The sequence below is a fragment of the Amblyomma mixtum genome, chromosome 6 (assembly GCF_055824585.1).
Source record: "Amblyomma mixtum isolate Tamu chromosome 6, ASM5582458v1, whole genome shotgun sequence".
Lineage (NCBI taxonomy): Eukaryota > Metazoa > Arthropoda > Arachnida > Ixodida > Ixodidae > Amblyomma > Amblyomma mixtum.
The window spans coordinates 76568398-76582818 of record NC_143017.1 but is presented as its reverse complement, the minus strand read 5'-3'; the positions used below and the strand labels follow the sequence as shown (position 1 = coordinate 76582818).

General features: G+C 48.9%; 1 protein-coding gene across 1 annotated transcript in view; it reads right to left on the bottom strand.

The window, feature by feature from the left end:
• LOC149339435 (atrial natriuretic peptide receptor 2-like) overlaps positions 1–14421 on the bottom strand; it is a 169547-nt gene that overhangs the window by 100639 nt on the left and 54487 nt on the right. The window contains exons 2-3 of the mRNA XM_089548223.1: positions 13741–13900; positions 12702–12857 (exon numbers count right to left, since the gene is read on the bottom strand). Coding sequence (XP_089404349.1) covers positions 12702–12857; positions 13741–13900 — 316 coding nt within the window. The remainder of the gene's footprint in view (positions 1–12701; positions 12858–13740; positions 13901–14421) is intronic.

The window sequence follows — 14421 nt, the reverse complement described above, 5'->3', positions numbered from 1 at the left end:
GCTATTGAATCTGCAGATGCTAATGATCAGGAACGTCGACAGGGCGCGTTAGTGAAGGATAGAGCGAGGAAACGTGCTAAGATTGAAGCAGAAACCGATGAAGAAGGAGAGGCTCGTCTGGAGAAGCAGCGGCAGCAATGGCGTGAACAACGACAGAGGAAGCTGTAAGCAGACGCAGCCATTGTTTCGCTTCGAAGTTAACCAGATTCTATCCGCAGCAAACTACTTCACAGATTGAAATATACCTGCGCTTAAAAGACACGGACTGAAAGAACGAGACACACACACAACGCGCTGGACGTGTGTGTGTGTGTCTCGTTCTTTCAGTCCGTGTCTTTTAAGCGCAGGTATATTTCAATATGGTAAACCAACTCGCCCAAGAAACCACTCTGCTATACTTCACAGACTACAAGACAGTCTTCCCGTTAATCAAGCAACTGCCAAGTCAAGTCACTGCTGTGTGATAGTTAAACCACAGAAAACCGTGTCTGACCATGCTTATTCGAGCTTCCGCTCTATGAACTATGTCCAACCGGGTTCAAACCCAGCCATTTTTTTTTCAGGGGTCATGACACTGTCTACCAACAAATCGTGCTTTTCGTTGCAGATACTAGCCGTGACGTTATTATGCGTACTCAAAAAAGAAGTAGGGCCCCACGCGCACATTTCGGCTAGAAATTGTAATTAGAGGTTATCGGCTCTAAGCCCCTGCCCATGGCGGCGACAGCCATATTCAAACAGACCGAGTGACGTCATAAATTTTAGCGCCCTCGTCTGCTGCAAAACTGCCATGCGCATGGTCGGTAGTGTTGTAGCGAACTAAAACTACGAGGGGGTTCCCAAAAGAAACCGGACTTATTTTTGTTTGAACTTATTTGTTCACATTTTAAGCACAGACCTTCAAACTCCTTCAAAGTATTCCCCACTTGCAATGATACGCTTGTGGAATCTTTCATTCCATTTTTCAAAACATTGTTTAAATTCATCTTTTGTGATGCTTGACAGTGCCTTCGTCGTTTTTTTTCTTCACCTCAGCAACATCGGCGAAACGCTTTCCATTCACCTATTTTTTCATTCTAGGAAACTAAGAAAGTAGCACGGGGCAAGGTCGGGAGAGTATGAGGGTTGAGGAATAGGGGTCATGCCATTTTTGGTCCAGAACTGTCGCAGAGACAGGGCTGTGTGAGCAGGGGCATTGCCATGATGGAAAAACCAGACACCCGACCGCCACAAATCTGGCCGCTTCCACCGTACACTGTTGCCCAATCTTTTCAAAACATCCAAGTAGAAAGCCTGGCTGTCTGACCCTGCGGAACAAATTCTCAATGGACGACTCCTCTCACGTCGAAAAACAAATCAGCATTGTTTTGAGGTTTGGTTTCACATGACGAGCTTTCTTGAGGCGAGGTGAATTTGAAGTTTTCCATTGGCATGATTGTTGCTTTGATTCAGGATTCGATTAAGGAACTCTTGAGTTGTCCCCATAGCATCGCCCTTGTACGGCTTTCTTAATATTTCAAGAATTTCCAATTCAACATTTTCCAAGCAAAAATCAGAATTTCACCGGCGCACGCTGTTCACAAAAATCAGCGATTGCAAAAACGACGTTCACACAAAACAGTCGTCACTCTAAAACTCTGCCTAAACTAGTCTGACCTCCTTCAACGACGGCACCCGGCTTACTGACTCTGGAATGTTCGTTCTATGCGCTCCTAGTGCCAAAACGCGGTACCACAGAAGCTTTGCCGACCAAAAAATTTAGTCCGGTTTCTTTTGGGTACCCCCTCGTACGTATCAGGTTCATGGTACCTCACGTGGCTCAAAGGTCAACTACACGTCACAGCCATTGTTCGGTTGATGAAACCAAAACAGCATGAGAAAAGAAATTCAATTGTAAATTATTTAGCGGTCGTAGGTGAATACCACGCGCTGATCTATATATTCTAATTTCTAACGCATCTTTTGAAATTGGAAAACATGAAACTAAAATTAAGTGAATACTGTCCTTTAAAACAGTCGTGAAGGGAAAAAAAAAGACCTTTGATCCTGAAACAACATTGTACAAACGAATTATATATTGTTTTTCTAAGGCATGCTTGTTTAATAAAGCTTCTCAGCTGGCGAACCAGTGTCATGATAAAGAAAAGACGCGATATTACTCGGCACTTAGTTAAATCATAAATATTTATAAATATAGAAGTAAGTAACAAAGTGCAGGCAAGTATGTGCAAAACGCGAACCGAGAATTTGAAGGAATGTTCTGAGCTTTGAAATCTCTGCCACATAATACACCAGTTTAAACAACAACACATTACTGTGATCGTCGAGAGCTTTAGAGTTTGCTCAAACACTCGTCCAAACGATTTCGCTTAGTTTATGGGTGTTTAACTTCCCAAAGCGACTCAGGCTATAAGGGACGCCGTCGTGAAGGGCTCCGGAAATTTCGACCACCTGCGGTTCTTTAACGTGCACTTCTCATCGCACAGTACACGGGTCTTTAGAATTTCGCCTCCATCGAAATTCGACCACCGCGGCTGGGATCGAACCCGCGTCTTTCGGGTCAGCGGCCGAGCGCCATAACCACTGAGACACCGCGGCGATCCGTCCTAATGATTTACCTAGCATACATTTCCTTCTGTCCGCTGTCATCACGAAATGCTCAAAAAAGAAATGAGACAGCGCGTGTGTTGTTTTTCACGTAGCGTACTTACATCCTTGGTTAAGCTCTGTGCACAGAAGGACCAAACGCATTTTTTTTTATTTGGTGCTGTTCCCAAAAAAGTCTTGAAAGAAGCAAGCGAATGAAGCAAGAAGCAAGAACCAATCAGTGGAAGGAGGGAGCAAGTTAGTGCCAGTGAATTCCGTGGTGTTGCAACTTAGGGAACCAAATAACGAAAGCAGGGCCGAATCGAATGTTTATTGCTTATGAAGAGCAGTGCCTGGTTTTCAGGGAAGAGAGCGGCGTCGAACAGCAAACGTTTTCTTCAGATATCAGCAAAGACAAGGTAAACACTGAAAGACTGAGCCATCAATGCTAGTCAGAATCCAACCCCTATCGCATATGCACTGAAGTTTATCGCTGAGTCACTTGAAGATCGGAAACGGATTCATACAGAATTTCAAGATGACGATTTGTTTGAAGGTATAGGAAGGTATCGCCCGTTACTCTCAGCTGCCCGCATTGCGTTCAAGCGCTGAGTGGATAATGGTGTCCGCGGCTTTAGCACCAACCCCTCCCCCCCCCCCTCCCCCTCAGATTTTCTTTCTTCTATCACTCTTTCTCTCGCCGACTTTCGTTCGTCCCAGCAAGGAGCTCGTGGAAATCCGCGCGGTTTCGCTTTGCAGCAAATGTTTACGCACGGCCGTATTTAACATTGAACAAAAGCACCTGATGCTGCGTTTTCAGACGCTCGCTTATGGGAAAAGATAAGAAAAAGAAGCGGACAAAACCACGAGACGGCGTTCAAAGCGTTGGGGTCGATACGAAATAAGCTTTCATTGGTGCATTTCATACAGTGCAATGCAACTTCATCGCGCAGCGATGAAAAAAGAAAGTTGCTTTTGGACCCTCCGCGCATTCGGCTCGTAACACTGCAAAGCGTTCGTGTCGCTATCCTGCGCCTTCGTGCTTTCGTTGTAGCACCCTATAGAGTGAGCCATCCAGTAATGTATAGTGAGCCCAGTGAGACGAAGCAGCAGAACTTGTACGGACAAAATAAGCAAGCAGGCAGTGGTCCGACTGAAAGCGGGGCCCTCCATTTGTGCTTTTTGTTCCTTTGTAGGAATCATTTCCTTTTCTGCTTCGCAGATAAGTCGCACCACCGCCTCACCGTTATTCTCTCCGGTTTTCGCACTGTGGTTGCCGTTTCTGCCCGCTAAGTTTACTTCCTTTCGACGTCCTGCCAGAAAAAGAACACTTTTTTTTTTCTTTCGCGCAAGCTAGCGCACTATGTGCATGGAGCAGAACGGGGGAGGCAGGTATACCGCCTGTATTTTTGTTTCCCTTCCACGTCACCACGGTCTGGAACGCCCACCCAACAAATACACACAAAGGAATAAACAACCAACCACTGAGGCCTCGCGCACGCGATGAGTGGCGGGTATGCTCTACGATAACGCAGCTAAAGTGGTGAACAAACAGGGGACTCGCACGGCAGTGCTTGGGTCAACTTCCCGCGTGGTGCTGAAGGAGTCCCAGTGGTGCTAAAGGAGTTGCAAGCCCTCCACGACGAGAGAGAACAAGTGGGAGCAAGAACAGGAACAAAGAAGCCTTATTGCGCGGACAGAGTTCAATAAAAAGTTGCATTCTCCACCAGGCTGGCTACTCAATACACACTGCACCTATAGTATACGGGCACCTCTTTACGAAGCCTGCCAAGCACGCTCCGTTGGGGTCACGGAAACAGCACTAGGTAAGTCTCTCGAGTCTCGGGATGATACTGGGTCATCACCTTGCTTTTGGAAATAGGCGGGTAGAATGAAAATAATGAAGCAAACAAAAAAAAAACACTCGAAAAGTTGTTCGGCTGAGTTTAAGGGCATGCGAGAGAACGTTATTGTGCTCGTCCCGGATTGGCGGTGCTTTGCTGTGGTTTTACTCGGTATACACACACGCGAGACACTGTTTTCGTTTCCTTTCTTCCCTGTGCTTGTAAATCGCGCACTCCGCTTCGTCGGCGTGCAAGCGTTGGCACTCGAGCAGCTTCCAGCTCGTTCTCGCGTCGAACACCGGCGGTTCTTATTACGGAGAACCCATGTGCGCAGAGATGGAGAAAGCTTGGACATAAAGCATTGAACAGCGTGGTATTGCATCGAGCGAAGCGCAGCTTGGTTGAAGTACTGCGATATGTCATATGTATTAGGAAGAAGGTAATGAACATAGAGAACAGAACACTTAGTGATGTGACGAAGGAAGAACTCGAGGGACCCTTAACGCGCCTCAAGAGTGCAACGCAATATGAGTAGAAATCTCCACTGTTGCTACTTTAGTTTTTCTGTGTCATTTTTTACTCGTTTCGGGGTTGCTCGTCAGCACGCGTCAGCGCTAAACCGGTCCGTTTCGATCACACAGCTGAATGAGCTGATAACATTAGATTCATTTAGTGACTTCCTGGCTAGCCAAAGCCAAGTCCTGGTTCTAACCGGATTTTCCCGACATTTTTTTCCTCTCCTTCATGCTTTTTATGCCTTCTCTTCCCCGTTTCCCTTTCTTCTCTCTTCCGTGGGCAAGTTGTGATGACGTCACCACCTTTCTTTACCAATCATTAATTCTCACCTGCCACGATGTTCAGGTTGCTCACTATCCGGTGGGCCGGTTGCGATCACCTCACAAGGTCACATGATCTCTCTCGAGCAGTCAGCGAATTTCGTGCAAACGCCGCCATTTTTTGCGCAATGCGGACTCTAACGCTATCGCACTAAAAAAAAGTACTGGGTGTTGGTAGTTACGACTTAAGTCGTTGAGCAGTAGACCGGCGGTTAAAACCTATTAAAGTATTTTTATCCACTGTAGTTTTTCTAGTCCAACAAAAGCGCATCGCCTACTCCCAACGTCGCTTTTTGTACCATACTACTATACAGGTATGTCTGACACTGCTCGGAGAAGCCGGTGTCTTGGAGTAAAGAGGCACGACGCCGCCACCTCGTCTTGTTCATACGGGTCTCGTCCGGAAGCAGAATATTGGACGCGCTGCCGGATGCCAGGAGGCGGCGGCGCGTCGTATACTGCTCACAAGAAAGTGCCGCCCCTGCTAATGCAACGCTCGGCAGGAGCGGAAATGAGCCGTGTCTCGAACGGCGCCACGGGACGAGCCACGCTAACACGCGGTTCGCCTGCCTATATTCCGGTTATGTCAAGCTCATCAGCCCTTACCGCGCTCGCTGACGAGGTGGGCGTGCAGCTTTCAGGGAAGTATAGTAAAGCCTGAGTGATACGTGGTACTTCACGTGCAGTCAACCGCGTATGCACAGAGTTGTAACGTGCACGCACCTCTTATGAAGGGACGCTAAGGATGAATTAAGGTTCGCTTGAATCTATAGATTATCGCATTAGAAAGATGGGATGTGCACATGGAACAATCACAAGAAAGATTTTTCCATGTACGGATCCCATCTTTCTAATGCAATATGAACCAACTTGCCCAACAACGCATCCTGCTGAACTATAAATTGTCGCATTGTAAGGAGAATGAAGTTACTCTAATTGAAAACGGTTGTAACCTAGGAAAGGCCGAAGAATGGATACTTGTGTCGCCATCACCGGCCGTATGCGCAAGTAAGTTGCGGTGCGACGACACCGTTGTTGACGGGACGGAGATCCCGGAGGCTAGGCTACAGCACCCTTCACTTCCAAACGGTAATCGTGGAGGCCTTTTCAAGGTGGACGCCACAATTTTTAGTTCTTACATTCACAGAGCGCGACATCGAACAAGGACAAAAGGAAGATACCACAAAGCGCAGCTCTTTTTACTATTTCCTTTTTTTTTTAGGTTGTGAGTGATGGCATAAATGCACGGAATTACCATCAATCCTTTTGCTGCGATCTATCTTCAGCCCCACCGTTGTTTGGAACTGGATTTCCTCGTTCTCTGCGCATGCTCTCAGCAATAGATAAAAACAGCGTAGACGGGCAGGCGGAACCCTTGAGCCGGGTCACCTGGTTACAGAATGCCATTGATAGACGTTGCTTGCACGATATTGTGAGAACATTACCGAGACAAGACCTTGCAAATGTCCTCGCCTTGGTAAGGTCTTGCCTTGGTAATTTCCTTGGAAGGAAAAGTTTTAAACGCAATTTTCTCAGCAATAAGTGCGTCTTTAGCTTCCAGGTACGTACAGGAGCACAACCAACGGGTGAGTCTTTTCTGTGGTAATAGTAATAATAATAACCAGTGATGTTAGGCCCAATGCGCGACAAACGCCGCTTCCATTGATTGCCATTGCGTCATATACTGCGCAAGCCACACCTGGTCCACACCTGACTCTCCACCGCCTCCGGCCATGTCACCTTTCCCTTTGAGCCTCCTAAGTTACAGCAGTGGGTCACAGGTTATCTGTTCTCCGCATTATACCCTCCCAAACCAGGTATGTATCCTTCTTTTGATTTTTGTTCAATTAGAAAACAAACTCACCCGCATAAAATCGCTACAGGCTACTCGAAAAGCCACAGGTCCGGTCGCTCAAAGGCCGTGCGCTGGATATTAGAGTTCGATGCCTCCCCAGCACCCACATAAAGAAGCCAATGTAAAACCAATGCTTCATATTGTCACGTTGTAGTGACGGCAGTCCAGCGGTCAGGAAGACACCAGAAATACTTGCAAACGAAGCTCTTTATTTGGGCTGACTTGCGCCCGCAAAAGAACTGAATCACTCGGTGGCGGCGTAAGCAACAAGCGTGCTCGTCAATCGTCGATCTACGAATGCCCGCTGCTCGTGGCATCGTTCAATTTAAAGCCGGCTCGTAAACTTCGAGATAACAGGTCGAGATCATCTAGAGTAATCTAGAAACACGTAGACGAAGCTGTTCATGGCTGTGAACAATCGAGATTAGACCGGTCGCTTCTCGCGTCACGAACAAAAAAATGATAACACCCCTTTTCTGCGGCCCTGCGCGAACGAACGGACGCTACAATGACACGTGGCAATATTGAAGCGCGTGGCAAGGACGAAACCAAAACTCTCGAGATAAAACTCGAGGCTTTGTTACAGGAAGATAAAGGCAGACAAAATACAATTCTAAGGGCAGAGATCTCTTTAATACCTCCGCTTCGAAGCCGTATCGCAATCGTTCATGATGTCGGGGATGCAGCTTAATCACGTGCAGCGATCAGCGAGCGCTCTAGCTAGGCGCTGACCGGCGTACGGTGGGAAAGTCGATTACCGTCGCTGCGGCCTCAAGATATGCCGGGAGTTACAGTGTGTTCAATACGCTGAGCCTCTGCGTGGATCAATCGGATTCGCGTGCTCAAGCGCGCTGGTTCCGCACCTCGATCAATGCCAGCGAGCCGAGGACAAGGAAGAAACCAGCAAAAAGAAAGAAGGCATCGCAGAGCTTTTTTTTTTCAGATCCACAAGAACATGAAGCTCTTCTGGATATTACTTCCCATTTATAAGGCACTGCAGCAGCGGATGTGGAGACGCGCCTCGCGGGAGCACGCCCACTCGTATTAGATCCTCCTCCTCACCAGAGCTTCCAGCTCCCTACGCCCAAATTAGGATTTCTTTATTCCCTATTCTTGGCCACGCTTTCTTGCTCTTCTTTTATCTTCCCCTTCTTCCCCCAATTCTCCTCCTTCATTTCCTTCGAAGCCTTCCGGGATTGCGAGAAAAGACGATCGAATCGTCAGCAAAGCCCTTCGTACTACTTGGGACAGCCGCCGGCAGAACCGTCGCCGATGTGCGAGATTGGTTCTGCGTCGTGGTCTTTGCAGTACCCGCTCCTCTCGCCGTACATCTCGCCGCCGCAGAGCTGCGGCAGACGTCAGGAATTCCCCTGCGCGGCTCATCGGCTCTTGCTTTTCGCCCAGCGCCCTCTGTCAAAGCGGAGAGCACGTGAGCGAAGCTTTTGCAACGCTCTGTGGTCGGGCAACGTCGGTGACAAAGTCGACGCGTGGTCACAACGCTGTGATTTCGTATTCACGGGAGCAGCTTTACTTTGCTCTTCGGAGGGATAATTTCATCGCTAAATAATCTCTGGGTGTTCAATTTGGTCTATCTGAATGGCATGAAGAACAGCCACAAGCCTTAACTGCGTCAGAGAACTCGACCATTTAATCTGAAAAGCTTCCGAACGGTATCTGATGTATGCGACATGGCTATCTGAACCTCCTTTCTTCCCTAAAAAAGATATGAATTTACTGCATCAAGATCAAAACCTTTTCAACATGCACGGTTCGTTTGCCCCGACGTCTTCTATAAGGAGAGGTACACGTGCCCTAATTCCCAAGTGCACTAACCTCCCCCCCCCCCCCCCCTCATAACTTAACGAGATTGGAGAAGGTATCCCTTAGAAGGATAAGGGCTGGGGCGTCCCTTACCCTGTCGGTGACGAGCCGATGGGGCTCTCAGGAAGCTGCAGTGCCCAGCATATGTCCCAAATGTTCCACGCTGGCCGCTGAGGTGGATCTTCGCCACCTTTTGTGGACATGCCCAGGAGCGCATGTCTCAAGAAGACGGCGATCACTGGAAGCTGGACTTACGGTGGCTAACGGACAACACTAAGAGCAGGAACCTGCTTAGGTTTCCTGCTCAGAACAGCATCCATGACCAACTTTAGCTTATCGACAGCCCCTGTTTATGCCACACAGCAAATCTTCGAATTAAAAAAATATATATACTGAAGGATCATAACGCGTTAGCAGAGTGAGCAAGGCGCGCTCCAAAAAGCTTGCAGCAACACATTCAATTCAAGATTAAAGCTTCCTGACCATGCTGAAGACCACGACTAAGTATGGCACGCAGAAGGAGGGTGCTGGGCATTTTTCATTTCATTTCATTTATTTTCCTTACAGTCCCGGTGAGGAGAATTACATAAGGGGTGTACAAAATTCGTTGGCGGCAAGTGTTAACACGATGACAAATGAGCATGAAGATTGTCAGCGAAGGTCGCGGAGCACATGATGGCTGCAATGTCTCTGGCGAGGTAGTTCCAGTCCACAAAGGTACGAGGGAAAAATGAGCCTGCAAAAGTAACCGTGCGGACACGTGGTCGAGAAACTTGGAAAGTATGACAAGTGCGATGAGATATGCGGGTTGGCGGGACGATGTAGGGCGCGCAGGAAAGTGAACTGTGGTGAAATTTGTAGAATAAGCAAAGGCTGGCGATGCGACGACGAACTGAGAGGAGTGATAACCCTGATTTATCGTTCAACCCTTACACACTGATGTCGTAGGAATATGAAGAATGAATGAATCTGGCAGCTCTGTTTTGTACTGCTTCAGGTGCGTTGATCTTAGATATATCTTCGATATATGCGCGTAAGGCGGCGTATACGGAATAGGGTACGTGCCTTATGCTATCACCCGCCAGCCTCCTATTCAGGGGATGGCAAAACTGGCATCCCATCAAATTTTTCGCGCTAATTAACATTAAAAAAAATTGCAAGGAGTCCGTCCTCCCTTAATTTGCAGCTACTCTAGCTAATTTCGGGAGTGAAATTATACAAAGATGGCGATTCTTTCTCATCTGATTCTAAGTATCTTTCACGCTTCATTAATAGCCTGCAGCACGTCTTCGCTGTCGTCCCGATCGGCCTGTCCGAACGCCACGATATAAGGAACAGAAGTCAGTCTGAAAGAAATAAATCTCAGCATTATACCGGTCATTAATCTTTCCGACCATTCTCTATGACCCCAGAGGCTCAGATAGATTGAGCACCTCGGAAGGGCGGCGTTATTCGTGCTTCTGCTCTGATTTGCCGGGAGAGGACGATCGGTCACATACGAGATAAATTGGTTACGTGCATTCTTACACAAAAAGTGGTTGCGTGCAAGGACAACCACGACGGCGTCTTTTCTCATCTGCGTTTCAGTCTCGACTAACAAAGGCTCCGTAGCGTCCTTCTCTCAAATCCAAGAAAGACGGCTTCGAGCCGCCTTAATGCCGAAATACATTCTGAGACCTGCACGCAACCTGCCTACAACACTGATATTTGAGCCCTGCATTTTGTGGCCTCAAGTTCATCTCCGCATTGCAGAGCGTAGCTAGATAAGAGTCAAAGAACCAGCTCACCCGAATAACAATAAAGACCCACCCATGAGATTAAAAGAGCAGACTATAAATATATCACCAAGTAATGCACACTCAGTACATACAGCTTCATTGCTGAGAGGATAGGTTATCTATACTACCCGGGTGAACTTGGAGGAAGAGGAAGGTGAAGATATTGAATTAGTGGGGTTCTATGCATAGTCAATGGCAATAAAAAGGTGTCTGTGGCTCAACTACCCTTGGCCAGGATATACACAGCGAAAGCTCTGTTAAGCATGGTTAGACACGGTTTAGCTTTGGTTCAACTTTATTTTTTCTAGGCTTCCGCGAGAACAAATTGTTTCAGCGAGAGCAAACCACGTGATGCATCATGTGCCACAAATGCAAGGGCAGGCGTCCAGGGCGGCGGTCGTGACTTCCAAGCGCAAGAGCGAATCACATGACACATCACATGCCACATGACATGCCATGCCACAACTGGCAAAGAGGGGCGGTCGAGCAGCAACCAGGGCAGCGGCGGACGCGACTTCCAAGCGCGCAGCTATGGCATCGATGAAGAAGAAGATTGTTTGGTTTATTGGTTTCGCTTATTGGGGTTTAACGTCCCAAAGCAACTCAGGCTATGAGGGACGCCGTAGTGGAGGGCTCTGGAAATTTCGACCACCTGGGGTTCTTTAACGTGCACTGACATCGCACAGTACACGGGCCTCTAGAATTTCGCCTTCATCGAAATTCGGCTGCCGCGGCCGGGTTCGACCCCTCGTCTTTCGGGCAAGTAGCCGAGCGCCGTAACCACTGAGCCACTGCGGCGGGAAGAAGAAGATCGAGGCACCTGCCACGCGCCATTTTGCACATGCGTTGCGCCTCCCGTTAGAGGTCAAATCCAAGAGCCAGTTGACCTTCAGGCTCTGCATGGAAGGAGTTGAGATTTTCGCTCTAATATCTCGAACAATCGGCGTCAGAGCGACGGTCCGAAGGTGCCTTACAGATTCACGTCATAGCATTTTCTGCTGACTTTGTTCAGAAAGGGTGCGGCCCTCTCCGCATTAAATGAATGATTGTAGACGTATAATGGCTGCCTGCCTCTTGTCCACGCGCCCGTGCGCGCACCAACCTCCACATGACTTATGGTCACCCGGCAGTTTTGAGAGTTCGACATCGCGAGCATATATGTCGGGCCCAACAGGTCGTTTCGCATAGCGCTTTCTGAGCGAACCGCCAGAGTGCGAAAGGCCAAGGTCCGCTAGTGCGCATCACCATAATCGCTGTCGTCATCGCAATCAATAGAATCACGATCATCATCATCATAACTTATGTTGCGCCGACTGCGAAGGCATTCCAGTAGCCTTGCCCTGCGCCAGTGCATGCATAAGAAGTGAAGTGTCAAGGGTCCCGGGAACGAATGGAGCCCATTTGCCGCAAAATAGCGCGAAGTCGTCCGCGCACCTTGCAACTACCCGCAAAAATAAAATGACCGCTTGTTACAATATATCATGACGGTTAATTACAAAACCGAGGTAGGAATTAACGTTCAGTACATTGTACCACTAAACCTGAACCCAATCTCGCCGTTCTGCTTCACTCTTCTTGTGGCCTTACTTTGTAACAGTTCTTTCAATGAATAATTCTTGCGTCCCTTTTCATCACTGCCAGCTGTACCACCTGCGACTTCAGAACCAGCACGTAATGACAGGTGCCGGCCGCGTCATCGAAGGAAAGCTTGACTAATGGCGAATAGGCAAGAAAACACGCGGATCGTAACACGCGCGCGAAGCGCTGGGTATATCAACCATGCCATGCACAGGTATGTAGTGCACGTGGACTATGCCTCATAAAGATATTAGTTATCTTTGTTGCTCTCGATGCAGTGCGGGAGGAAAAGTCCTGCAATGAAAGCCGGCCGTAAACTCTGTTCAATGCATTTCTGCATTCAGAGAAGGAGGATCAATCGGGAAAAGAAATTCGCGCGCACACCGACTGGCCAGGTTCTCACTTGGGCAGCAGCTGGTAGAGGAGGTCCTCGGCCTTCCGCTTCTGTTCCAGGTAGTCGGCGGTGCGTTCCTCCACCAGGGACTCGAGGCTGCTCGCGTACTGCTCCAGCCGGCCCACCAGCGCCTCCAGCAGAGCCTCGCTGGCACTGCACGGAAGCCTGCGCGCGCACACGCAGCGAGCATCGTCAGCGAATGCCCAAGTCACAAAACTACAGCAAAGTGATCGAGCCGTCGGTTCCAAACGTTCCGTGCCACGCATAGCGGCAACCACTTCGTTCGAGATCAGTCGGCCAAAAGCGCCAAGCGATTGCTTGCGTCATGCGTCCGCGGACTTATCGCGGATCAGGCCTCGGCTTGCCTCGGCGGTTATCTGCTCGTGATTCGAAGCACTCCTCTGTGCGTGCTGCGCTTGCGGCGAATGTACCGCAGATTACCGCATAGTCACCTAGCATACAAGCGCAGAAAGGAAAACCAAAGCCTGCAATACCGCCGGCGGCTACTGGAGGCCGCTATGCACTACCTTCATTTTCCCACTTCGGACGTCGATCGCAGCAAAGGCGGTTGCAGAGGAAAGGTGCAAGTATCGCGAGAACTGATTTGTCACCAACCCTCTTCCCTTTCACACTTCCGAGCGCCATCAACTGCTTTTCTTTACACTTTTTCGAGGCGACGGCAAACGCCGCCAACCAACGATTCGCACTTGGTGTTTCCGCTCTCAAAACTGTGACGACTTCGAACTGTAACAGTTTCACTTATTAATTCTAGAGGAGGGTAGTCGTATCTTAGGGCATGGGAGGCTAGGCGGTCTGCGGCAGCCGCAATCCTTGCAGTACACAACGCGTCCAGACTTCCTCTCTTGCTTGGTGGCACTAAAAAATAAGTGTAGCGCTGTATGACGACTGACTAAGTGGCGCAAGTAGAGCGGTTGCAGCTCAGCATGTGCCTTTAGCGCGCAGATGTTATCAGGGAGGGCCCCTACCGTCGTGCGACAGACCACGAGCTCGCGCTTCGCTTTCATAGGGGAAGCGCGGAGCACCTCACATGTTTAGCCTCCGTATGACGTGCTTGAGAGCCCGGAAGTCGGGCCTCCTCGTCGGGCTGCTCGACCAGCACTGCTCCATGAGAAGCGACAGGTCTTCGTCGTCCCCGCGAACACAGCACTCGGCCGTTGTTGCCCTGGAGTCATTGCCGATCCTCGCCCCTGCGTGGACAATGACGGCAAAGAGAGATGAGGAGCAGATACGGAAAGGGTAACCAGAAAGGAACCTAAACTGAGGGAAAGGGGATGTAAAATGAAAAAAAAAAAGGGGGAGGGGGAATGGATGAAAAGCAACGGTGTCAGGCATCGACTTCAATATTTGTTTATGTTTTGTTTTGTTTATGGGGTTTAACGTCCCAAAGCGACTAAGGCTATCAGAGACGCCGCAGTGGAGGGCTTGTAAGCTCAATACTCGACTGACTTAACCAGAGCATGATCCATTTGCCCATAAGAGCGTAGAGTGGCATCTGTAAAAACATAAAGAAGTGAAAAGGAATTTGCCCGTGCTTAGAAACGCTCACGAAGCCGGCAACTATAGGATTACTGTCATAGCAAAATCGATAGTCGACGATCAGGCAAGCAAACATAAGTTGGAAGGAAATTACCGTTTAGTGTGACCTGTCAAGCTGCACCTACCCTCCAGACAAACTAGTACTATGTTCGGCATTTGAAACGCGTCAGTG